Below are 12,154 nucleotides of genomic sequence, written 5' to 3'. Positions count from 1 at the left end.
GTTACATATCATGTCCCAATAGTGCTGTTACAGATGTCCCCAGTAGTGCCAGTTACATATCATTTCCCCAGTAGTGCTGTTACATATGTCCCCAGAAGTGCCAGTTACATATCATGTCCCCAGTAGTGCTGTTACAGATGTTCCCAGTAGAGCCAGTTACATATCATGTCCCCAGTAGTGCCAGTTACATATCATGTCCCAATAGTGCTGTTACAGATGTCCGCAGTAGTGCCAGTTACACATCATGTCCCCAGTAGTGCTGTTACAGATGTCCCCAGTAGTGCCAGTTACATATCATTTCCCCAGTAGTGCTGTTACAGATGTCCCCAGTAGTGCCAGTTACATATCATGTCACCAGGAGTGCTGTTACAGATGTCCCCAGTAGTGCCAGTTACATATCATGGGCCAGATTCTCTAAGCTTCAAAAGTGATAAAATGGAGAGTGATAAACAGCCAGACAATCAGCTCCTACCTGAGTGTGTTTGAAAAATGTCAGACAGGAGCTGATTGGCTGGCTGTTTATCACTCTCCATTTGATCACTTTTGAAGCTTAGAGAATCTGGCCCAAAGTCCCCAGTAGTGCCAGTTACATATCATGTTCCCAGTAGTCGGTGTTTCACATACAGCGCTCAATGTAACCATAAAAATAAGACTGAATATCACCATAGAATTCCACAGATTTCCTTGATGGAAAGCTCAATCAGGATAGGCTTGATATCTGAAATAACATCTACCTAGCCTCACAATTTATTGTGGGCAGGTAGAAAGATAGAAAGCAAACATAGTGCAGATTAACCTTTTAATAACAATATTTTTATTATTTGTCCACACTTACTCAGTGAAGACTTTTTAAACAGCGTAGGATATCAAAAACCAGGCAAGGCAGCTCAAAGTCAGATGAGTATAACTTCCCAAGGCTAACAGCCAGATGGTATAATTCGATCGGGTAAATGTAATACCTATAACGATATCCACCAATTCTCACAATCCATGTGAGTTGGTGGAATAAAATACAATATAGTGCAAATTATCTTTTGGTTAAAAAAGACATTTAATATAAGTCCACACTTACACAATGTAGACTAGTAAAAAAGCATAAGGAGTATAAGCCAAGGCAAAGCAGCTACAGATCAGATGGTAAATGACGGAACACACGCAGGTCCATATACCCGTCCGGAGCTTTGGGGGATGGTACCACAGTCCGTTCGTCAGATCGTCAATAGAAGCTTCTTCCTGGCGGGGTCCTTATCCAAACACTCAACGCGTTTCGGGATACCTTCTTCAGGAGTGTTGATACAGATGTTCCCAGTAGTGCCAGTTACATATCATGTCCCAAGTAGTGCTGTTATAGATGTCCCCAGTAGTGCCATTTACATATCATGCCCCCAGTAGTGCGGTTATAGATGTCCCCAGTAGTGCCAGTTACATATCATGCCCCCAGTAGTGCTGTTATAGATGTCCCCAGTAGTGCTTTTAGTAACAAAAAAAATATATATATTTTCACTTTTTGGAATGTATGGTTTTTTGGAATTATTTGGATAAGCGATACTCAACCTGTATTGGCATACAGGAGACAGGGTATTACCCTTTGTGTGCTTCTTGGACATAGATTGTGTCACCTTGCTCTGATCGGGTATGGGCAGGCTTGCCTACTTTCTCCTTCGGCATAAGCCTGGAGAGGAGACTGTCAGCAGCACTGTGGGGGGCGGAGCCTGATATAAATGTCATCAAACCCCACCCCCAGTCCTGCAAATACCCTGATATGCGGGTCTCCGAGGAAGGCTAAATGATGTATGATTAGCTCCTCCCCAAAAAGCAGTAAATCGCGGTATTTAAACACCGTGACTGAGGGTGAATGGGTGGGCCCGGCAGAATCCAGGAGGTTTGCCCACCTTTCTGGGGAGCCAGGAGGGTTGGCAACACTGGGTATAGGTCATAGGGTTGACAAGAGGAAGGTGGACATGCATTAAGTCAACCGCTAATGATCCCCAGCTTTTCTTACTGTTCGGGTTTATAATCACTTCTCCAATGCGAGATGGGTTCAATGCTTTCCTTCTGTTATCAATGTTGCTATTCCAAGGCTTTTGGGTACACACGTTTTGTCTTTTCACCTCCATTTCGGTCAGTTATTTTAATTCATTGATTTATAGCTATTTTTTGGTTATTTCAGGTCATTGAATTTTGGTGATCTCTAGCCGTTATTACACTTCATTAAAGTTCCAGCCACTGGAAAGCCCAGAAAAAGGCTCCCTGGGTGACAGTTCTGCCCTGGGTGCACCAACAGGGATGTTCCATTCTGTGGAGTTTTCTTTCAAATCCATCCAGCAGTGGCTGGTCCTAAAAAAGCCTCTGAAAGGTCAAAGTTCTGTCCCATGTACCTCAACTGGAGGTCTGGCCGGTACCCCAACCCCCCTAGGATTCATTCAAATCCATCCAGGGAATGACCCACAATAGGCTCCCCTAGTCAAAGTCCCTAACCCCCGAAACCCTGGCCAAGATCCAACTGGACCACTTTGTGTTGGTTTAATCCCAATCAGTGCAGGCTGTCTGAATGCATAACCTGACAAACTGCAATGAATTCCATATATATGTAACTGTCAATCATTTCTATTTTCCTCTGACTGGTTACTCAGTTCCAAGTCACCTCTGCCACACTGAAGTTAAGTAACTGTTCCCATCTTCGTCCAGTCACTGACCTTAAGTAAATAGCTTACCGGTGCTATCGCCTACTCTGGACTGGAGCTATAGGCAGTTGTCACAGTATGTACTCACTGACCCCAGCAAACTGGACAGACACACACAAACAGACCAATGCATTTACGTCATTTGCATTGGCCCAGCAAGTGGTGGACTTGAAACCACACCAGCATTATAGTTGGATAATAAAAGGGTATCTGTGCCAAAGTTGATCCAAAACACTTAAGATATGTAGAAGCCTATAAAGAACAAACCTGCATGTATACATACTTGGACTGCTAGAGATATAGATATGCGGTGAGGTGAGTATTGTAAAAGGAATTCCTACCAGCAGCACAGTCTCCACAACAACACTCACAGCACCGCTACTACTGATGCTGCCTAATTCATACTTTCACTTCCATGAAGGGAGGAACATTCCAAGCCCTGTGCGCCTTAACCAATCAGCACTGTCAGATTATGATAACAGGCCCAATGATGTGGCGCCCTGTCTCCGCCTAGCAGCCTGAGCGACGTGAGGCCCCGCCTCTGACCTCTTATTGTGACGCTGCTGGGTCCTACTGCTTAGTCATTGTGACTGCTCTGAACATGGCGGGGGCGGCGGACAGGAGGAGAGCCGGGGGCCGGTAAGATTGACAACGGGGCATGGGAGACGCACGCCCGATAGTGCGAGAAAGGTTATAGATGGGGGGAAAGTGGCAGGAGAGCGGGCAAATGGTACAGGCTGAGGTTAGGGGAATGTTCTACATGATGAAGGGCGGAAGTATTCACTTGGCAATAGCGCTGGCAGGGCAGGCTATGGTACAGCGGTCTAACAGCAAGGGGAGACTATTATACACTTACCATGGTGTAGGGGCTGGCAGGGGGCACAATGGCAGTTAGAAAGTGCTATGGCAGAGCAGACAGGCTGGCAGCATGGGCTATGGCAGAGCTGGCAGCGCAGGCTATGGCAGGCTGGCAGCCTGGGCTACGGCAGAACAGGCAGGCTGGCAGCCTGGGCTACGGCAGAACAGGCAGGCTGGCAGCGTGGGCTATGGCAGAACAGGCAGGTAGGCTGGCAGCGTGGGCTACGGCAGAACAGGAAGGCTGGCAACGTGGGCTACGGCAGAACAAGCAGGTTGGCAACGTGGGCTATGGCAGGCTGGCTGCATGGGCTATGGCAGAACAGGCATGCTGGCAGCGTGGGCTACGGCAGAATAGGCAGGTTGGCAGCGTGGGCTACAGCAGAACAGGCAGGCTGGCAGCGTGGGCTCCGATAGAACAGGCAGGCTGGAAGAGTGGGCTATGGCAGAACAGGCAGGTAGCTTGAGCTATGGCAGGCTAGCTAGAAGCGTGGGCTACGGCAGAACCGGCAGGCTGGCAGTGTGGGCTACGGCAGAACCGGCAGGCTGGCAGCGTGGGCTATGGCAGAACAGGCAGGTAGCTTGAGCTATGGCAGGCTAGCTATCAGCGTGGGCTACGGCAGAGCATTCAGGCTGGCAGCGTGGGCTACATTAAAGCTAGGTGGCAGTGGAGGATCTGATAGAGTAGGATAAGGCAGTAGTGGCAGTGTAGATTTAAATATGGCCACATGTTGCTAAAATAGTCTATGACTGAATACACGGCAGCAGTAGGACTGGAAGAGTGGGATATGACAGAGTAGATGGCAGCAGAGGGTCTGGTACAGTGGGTTATGACGGAGTAGATGGCAGCAGTGGTTCCAGGAAAAGTAGGCTAATACAGAGTAGATGGCAGAGGAGGGTCTGGTAGAGTAGGCTGTGACCTAGGAGTTGGCAGTGGGGGTTCCAGTAGAGTAGGCAGTGACAGAGGATATGGCAGTGGAGTAGGCTATGTCAGAGTAGTTGGTGTAGGCATCAGTGTGGCCATCTTTCAGCAGTGTGATTGGTAGAGTAGGCTGTGACCCAGGAGTTGGCAGTGAGGGGTCCAGTAGAGTAGGCTAATACAGGTTGAGTATCCCTTATCCAAAATGCTCGGGACCAGAAGAATTTTGGTTAACGGATTATTCCGTAGTTTGGAATATTTTTATATTTGAATGAGGTTTATTGAGGTATTTTGCATTTATGATGTATAAGCACATGAAATGCACACAATTATATTTTATTTGTGCATGAAACTAGGTTTTAAAACCTGAAACAAATTTGTGTACTATCTCAGACACTGACTTTGAAAGCAAAGTAATCATGTCCTTGCACATACTTAGTGCCAGTTACATGTTATTTCCCCAGCAGTGTCAGTTACAGATGTAACCAGTAGGTTTTTAGCAAAAAAATAAAAGTACATTTTGGAGACCAATTTGTTTTCAGAACAATTTGGATAACGAATAAGCGATACTCAACCTGTACATAGTAGATGGCAGGGAAGGGTCCAGTAGAGTAGGCAGTGACCCAGGAGATGGCAATGGTGCATCTGGTAGAGTAGGCAGTGACCCAGGAGATGGCAATGGTGCATCTGGTAGAGTAGGCAGTGACAGAGGATATGGCAGAGGAGTTGGCTATGTCAGTGTAGTTGGCAGTGGAGGCTTCAGTGTGGTTGGTAGTAGTGGTTGACTAGGTGGCATTAGTGTTTGGTAGAACAGTCTGCAGCAGTTGGTTGGTAATGGCAAACTGGCAGTGGACGGTTATATAACAAGGGTTGGTAGATCTACAGTAGATGGCAGCAGGGGTTGGTAGGCTGTAACATGAGACGCAGTGGAGTGTCTTTCTGGGACAGGCTAGTACATCAGGGACTTTTACAGTGAGCACAATGCTTAGTATGATCTTTAAGTTTAATGTGCAAGATATTTATTAAACGTGACAGAATATATATTAGGGACAATTTGGAGAACTGCTGTACTGAATATAATTGATATGCCTAAATTCAGCTTAGAACCAGCATTGCATGGTATAGGGTAACAGCAGTCCCATCCTCCGCTCCTAATTATAGTGTATTATGGTAGTGGGTAAACCGGCTGTCCGAGATCCTGTGCTGTGGGATAGTGGTCATCTCCCATTTAATATTTGTATGGAAGAGAGTAGCTGTACACTGGCAGGTTCTACAAGTGTCACTTGCAACTACACTGGCAGCAGATTAATATGGATAGTGGTCTATATGGATTATCCTATGTGGCTCAGGGTTTATGCATCTGCAATGGAATGGGTTCTATAGGCCATGATGAAGCTTAGCAGTGCTGGTGGATTGGAAGGTTAAGGTGGCCATACACACGCAGATTTATCTTCAGATCTGGCTGGTTGGAACAAAAACATGGTTATGGATGAGAGCAAATGACAATTGACTATTTGCTTGGAAATGCTGGAAAACTGACAAACTGTCACTCACAAATAACCAGGTTTTTGTTCCAGCCAGATCTGAAGCTAAATCTTACTAGTGTATGGGCACCTTTTAAGATGCATCAGTCTTTAATGAGACTCTGTGGATAAGGGTGTGTTGCAATACTTGTTATTGCTGGTCTGTATACTTTTGCACTTGTCATTTATTGTATTTACTTCCCATATACGCACCCTCGTACCGTCTTCTGTAACAGTCCAAGGTGTGTCTGTGTGTATATATCTCACAATCGATAGAGAGCTATAAATATACACATCAGATCTCACTTTCACTAGGTAGTTATTATTATTATTATTATTTATTAACAGTTTCTTATATAGCGCATACATATTCCGCAGCGCTTCACAGAGAAGATTTGTCCTTGTCACGTAGCAGCTAGTACCTGTATATGTATAGCTACACCTTGTCACGTAGTAGCTAGTACCTGTATATGTATAGCTACACCTTGTCACGTAGCAGTTAGTGCCTGTATATGTATAGCTACACCTTGTCACATAGCAGCTAGTACCTGTATATGTATAGCTACACCTTGTCACGTAGCAGTTAGTGCCTGTATATGTATAGCTACACCTTGTCACGTAGTAGCTAGTACCTGTATATGTATAGCTACACCTTGTCACGTAGCAGATAGTACCTGTACCTGTATATGTATAGCTACACCTTGTCACGTAGCAGATAGTACCTGTACCTGTATATGTATAGCTACACCTTGTCACGTAGCAGATAGTACCTGTATATGTATAGCTACACCTTGTCACGTAGCAGTTAGTGCCTGTATATGTATAGCTACACCTTTTCACGTAGTAGCTAGTGCCTGTATGTATGTGTGTATGTATGTATGTATGTGTATGTATGTATGTATGTATGTATGTGTATGTATGTATGTATGTATATATATATATATATATATATATATATATATATATATATATATATATATATATATATATTCTACACCTTGTCACCTAGTAGCTAGTTCTTACTACTGTGTGTGTGTGTGTGTGTGTGTCTGTCTTTGGCTGTACCTGGATACCAAATTATAGGTTACAGTGTTTTCCAGGAAAACTATAACGTAACATTTTGTATGCAGATACAGCCGCAGTTACACACAGAATATAGGCATGCAGCATACCATTTCAATCGGCAGAAGCTGCTTGTGCATCCCATTTACGAAGACTAATTTTAATGGAAAAAGTCTCAAATCATGCATGTCCTGACGTGTCAGTAGGAGGGCTTTTTAACACGAAATTAGGCTAAATGTACATGGACACTACGTACTTGTATAAATATGGCTACACCGTGTCACATAGTGGCAAGTACCTGCATATACACAGCTACACACCATGCCTCGTACCAGCAATTCAAAGGTGATTGAATAAATGGTCTCTTAAGCCAGTGTCAAATTGTAGCCATTGCTTGACTGACAGGAAGCCATCGTTTGGAGGTGGTAACTGGCAGTTTTCAGGGAATGTCAGAAAAGACGCAGGGTTTGTGATGACAGCGCTGGCCTCAGCCAGCTTGTCCCAGTCGCAGATTAGTGAAAGGGTTAGATGTACTTGAATTTGCACGGTCTGCAAAATCCTTTTGATGGTTCGGGAATTGCGTATAGATTTGCGAGTTGATGACCGTTCGTGATCCATTCGCAAATTTAAATGGGGCGAGTTATTTTTGTCCTGGGCAGCGGCTATCTACTCTCAGTGATCTGCAACTTTGCAGATTAATGATCAGCTCTGAATCGGGCCCAATGTACGAAATAAAAGTATCACTTCTATTTGACACTGAAGCAAGTGACAGATTTTGATCTTTGTGTTGGTTCTCGTTACAGATATCAAACAAAAAATGAACTAGATGATGGTTTCCTGGATTTTCCTTAGCTGGAGCGAGTGACACGGAATCTACATCTGACTGTATTATCTGACCAGCAGAACCCTTTCTCCCCACCTCATGCTGGGCTATCCAAGGATGTCTGCTCGGGTTTCTCAACGGGTCACGTTTTCTTGACTTTTAATATGTCTTCAACTATTTCTTCAAGATGTGATAACATGGTGATTTTATTCGGACGAGATTAGATATTTCCCAATACATTTTTGTGTGTTTACGGACACTTTTTAGGTGTTTAAAACTGGAAAGCCTTTAAAAAAAAGCAACTGCAAAAAAACAAGTAATTCATCTTTTCTTCCCTATACAATGTGCAGCTAAAGATTGTTTGTAAGCGCGGAGGGGATGTATGCCACGGAGTGCCAGGCTGAAGTCACGCCTTCGGGCAGCAATGGCAACCGCCAGTTCCAGTACTCGCTGGCGGATCACACCAATCAGGCTTTTAAAATTATGAACGAGCTGAGGCTCGGGAAGCAGCTGTGTGATGTGACGCTGCGAGTTACATACAACGACATACAGACAGACTTTGTGGCCCATAAAATCGTGCTGGCTTCCAGTAGCCCCGTCTTCAGAGCCATGTTCACCAATGGGCTCAAGGAGTGTGGCATGGAGACGGTGACCATTAAAGGGATTCACCCCAAAGTCATGGAACGGCTCCTGGAGTTCGCCTACACGGCCAGCATCTCCGTGGGGGAGAAGTGCGTCATACACGTGATGAACGGCGCGGTCATGTATCAGATGGACAGTGTGGTCAAGGCCTGCTGTGACTTCCTCATTCAACAGCTGGACCCAAGCAACGCCATTGGCATTGCCAGCTTTGCCGAGCAGATCGGCTGCCAGGAGCTGCACCAGAAGGCTCGGGAATATATATATATGCAGTTTGGAGAGGTGAGAATATATAGTAGTAGACTGGAGGGGACTTCTCCTGCTTGGTGCGTCGTTCTTGTTTTAGAATATGTTCTGGTCTTGGTACCACAAAAGTCCACATTGAATTTAGAGACTGATAAAGAGTGCGCTCTTATTTTTGAGTGTAGTATAGCTGATACCAGAAGGTCGACAGGTTATGCATGTCGGCAGTCACTGTCAACATAAATATTTGGTCAACCAGCAGTATGTCCTCCTTCACAAATGTCAACCCCATACATGCTTTTTTTTGTTTTGTTTTGTTTTTGCCTAGTTCAGCCAAACCCTAAAAATAATGTGCCGGTATATGTATTTGGTATTTGTGTATATTGGTTTAATGCAATCTTTAATATTATTATTATTTCCGGCAATTCCATTGATTGCGAAAATCCCCCTAAAATAGTGGGTCCCTGGGACCCCTCACTTACCGAAATCGGGGTCCTACCTGACCGAGGGCTGGCTTGAGCCTATTTGTTTTTTTGGTTAGCAAACATAGATTTGGGCACCCCTAACTGGGTATTGTTGGAGGGGGGGGTGTTTAAATTGGGCTACTCACATATAGCAAAGTAGACATATACCAAGAAAGACATCAACTGTAATCAGGGACAGTGCACACGGAAAAAATGTAGGGCATGGCTTTGTGGGGAAGGCTCATGGTCACATAATAGTACCAATTCACATTACACCACACATTAGTGCCACTTATACACACTGCACCAGCTAGAGCCACTTGAACACACTGCCAGGATTAAGCACACCATAGTGCCGATTATGCATTAAGCCCCACACAGTTATGCCCATTACGCAACATACCATAATGGCCAGTACATATTATGCCACACACCGTATTGTTTGTTCAACCTGCTGGGTGGGGGGCGGTGTACACCCCATCATTATAGTTGGGCCAGATTTAGGGGTCAGGCTGCCCCTGGACACAATATTAAAATCGACAAGTGGAGGGAGATCCAGTGGAGGAGTTACCTCTCCTCTTCTTCCTTTGCGTTGGTAACTCCGACACCGTGAACCTCCACCTCTTCCGCAGTCACCGCCGGGCAGGGAGAGGGCTGACACACCTGTGTAGCGACATTAGCGGTGGGGGCGGGAGCGGGAGCCTGGTCACGCGCTCTGACAGGGCTGAGGGGGGGAGCTGCAGCCCATAGTGTGCCCAGGTGGACACTCTGAGAACTCTGCATAGCCCAGAGACCCCGACAGCACTGACACCCTGGGAGCAAGCAGCGCCAGACCCCGTGGGTACACTCGAAGGTGCATGCATCAGAACAATTGCTGAGACGCCAAGGTGCTGTAGACTGGCGGGATGCTGCTACTGTTGGATGAGCCGTGCGGCGCTCCATACATCTGCATGGGTCCTGTAAAAAAACTGCCCGGCTGCTGCCCTTAATATGTGCCACACCATGGCTCTCAGCGGAGAGCTGCTGTTGGTGATGAAGCCTCCGATAGGGGGACCCCTGTGACAGGGCTGCGGTCCTCCGCATCTGCAGCTCCCATCTCCCCCTCCACTCCAGTACTTCCTGCGTTGCCGTGTTCCCGCCATAATCCTGCCGTCCGTCCCCTCAGTTACACCCGCCTATGAGCCCTTGTCCATCCTGCCACTCCGCCAACCAATCCGCTTGGACCATGTCTAGCGGGACCCGCCCGTTTAAAAAAGTGAGTCCCTGGCCGCCATTTGCGAGTAAAATATGCACTGTAGTACGTATTTGCGAACCCTGTTGACCCAGGTTGTAAAAAGGGTTAAACCCCAGTCATCTTCTGCATAATGGGTAACCCAGGTTAATGTGAAAGCATCGGACCCAGGGCCGCGATGTGAAAGGGGTATAAGTAAAACATACAGCAGGAGAGTATTAGTATATGCACTATCATTTTACAGCACTCAGAAGGGAAGTGGCATAACGAGACTAGAAGGGGGCGAGGGGTCTGTAGTTGGCGGCTGTTGATGGTCTAGCCGACATGTAAGTTATATTTGTACCTTATCCTACAGACACAAAAGCATGGTCCAAGCAGAAGTACCATGTGTGTCTCCTTTTATAAATCCTACAGGTTCCCACGGTTGGTGGGACATATTCAATTATTCTTGGTGGACAGGCCATTAATACCTTTACCCGTGCAACAGGCCATGCATTCTTGCTGGAATCAGTTATCTATTGCTAGTTTGTGAGGGCAGCGCTCTGTGCAAATGGAAAAAGTACAAAAAGTAAGTAAAAGGTCAATTCTTTTAATAGCTAACCAAGCTTCAGATGCTAAGGTTTCATACAAGGGTATTCAACATGCAGACCTACATTTGCTATGGAACTACACATCCCAGCATGCCCTGACACTGTTTCGGAATGCCGTAATGGCAACACTGTGTTGGGGCATGCTGGGATGTTTAGTTCCACAGCAGCCGTGGCCACATCTGTAATACTCCTAGAATACATTCTATGATCTGACTTCTGTGGGGGAGAGGTATGGACAGAGGCATTGTAGTAGGCGGATGGCAGAAATAGAATAGGATGTAGTGCTGTTTAAATGATTTTACTTGTGTTGTAACAATGGGAGGCCTGAACAGCACTGACCGTAGTTACTGGTATTCTTGCCAGATCCTGAAGGTGTAATGGAAAACCTAACCTATGAATCAACTGCTGACCCCAGCCGGGTGGGAGGTGTTACTGTGACCAGCACATTCTTTTGCTAACTATGTCTAGGATAATACGCACGGTCCCTGTGATGGGAAGTATAGATTTGGAGATGACAAGTGTTAAGGCCCCCATACACTATGCGATTTGGGCACAATGTCACCCGATTCGGATGAGTCGGACCGGCTGCACATAAGATTTAGTAAATCTTATGTGCAGCCTCCGGGCTGGGGACGCTGCGAGGGCAGTGAGAGGCGGGCAGTAGCAGCGAGAGGGGGGACGCTGGAGAGCTGGGCAGGGTCAGCTGCCGGGAGAGAGCCGGGCATGGTAAGCTGTCAAAAAGGCAGCAGGGGGAAGGGGGGCTGGAGAGCCAGGCAGGGGACACAGAGACAGCGCGCGGGGGGGCGCCGGTGAACCGGTGAGGGAAACGAGGGAGCTGGGCAGGAAGATCAGGGACTAGTCTCTGAGTCCGCAAAGAAAAAACAAAACATTACAAATGAATGGGCAGCCAGTGATTGGTCAATCACTGGCTGCCCATTCATTTGTATTGTTTGTTTTTTTCCTAGCAGAGTGAGTCCCTGATCCTCCTGCCCAGCTCCCTCGCCGGTTCACCGGCGGCCCCCCGCGCGCTGTCTCTGTGTCCCCTGCCCGGCTCTCCAGCCCCCCCGCCTGCTGCCTTTTTGACAGCTTACCATGCCCGGCAGCTCCCCATAATCTGCCGC

General features: G+C 46.7%; 2 protein-coding genes across 5 annotated transcripts in view; one reads left to right on the top strand and one right to left on the bottom strand.

Annotated features, from left to right (window-relative positions):
• The window catches only part of SPC24 (SPC24 component of NDC80 kinetochore complex), a 65,070-nt gene extending 62,025 nt beyond the window's left edge, over positions 1–3,045 (bottom strand). The window contains exon 1 of the mRNA XM_083185116.1: positions 3,026–3,045. The gene's annotated coding sequence lies outside the window, so the exon portion shown is untranslated. The remainder of the gene's footprint in view (positions 1–3,025) is intronic.
• KEAP1 (kelch like ECH associated protein 1) overlaps positions 1–12,154 on the top strand; it is a 77,335-nt gene that overhangs the window by 49,819 nt on the left and 15,362 nt on the right. For 3 of the 4 annotated variants that reach the window (XM_083185111.1, XM_083185110.1, XM_083185113.1), the window contains exon 3: positions 7,847–8,787. In XM_083185111.1, the coding sequence (XP_083041237.1) occupies positions 8,245–8,787 (543 nt within the window). In that variant the 5' untranslated portion in view covers positions 7,847–8,244. Of the gene's footprint in view, positions 1–3,195; positions 3,324–7,846; positions 8,788–12,154 lie in introns of those variants that run through there. The other variant, XM_083185109.1, reaches the window with a different exon arrangement.

This window comes from Crinia signifera, chromosome 4 (genome assembly GCF_055691185.1).
Source record: "Crinia signifera chromosome 4, ASM5569118v1, whole genome shotgun sequence".
NCBI lineage: Eukaryota > Metazoa > Chordata > Amphibia > Anura > Myobatrachidae > Crinia > Crinia signifera.
Note: the sequence above shows the minus strand (reverse complement) of the source record. Positions and strands in the feature narration are given on the sequence as shown.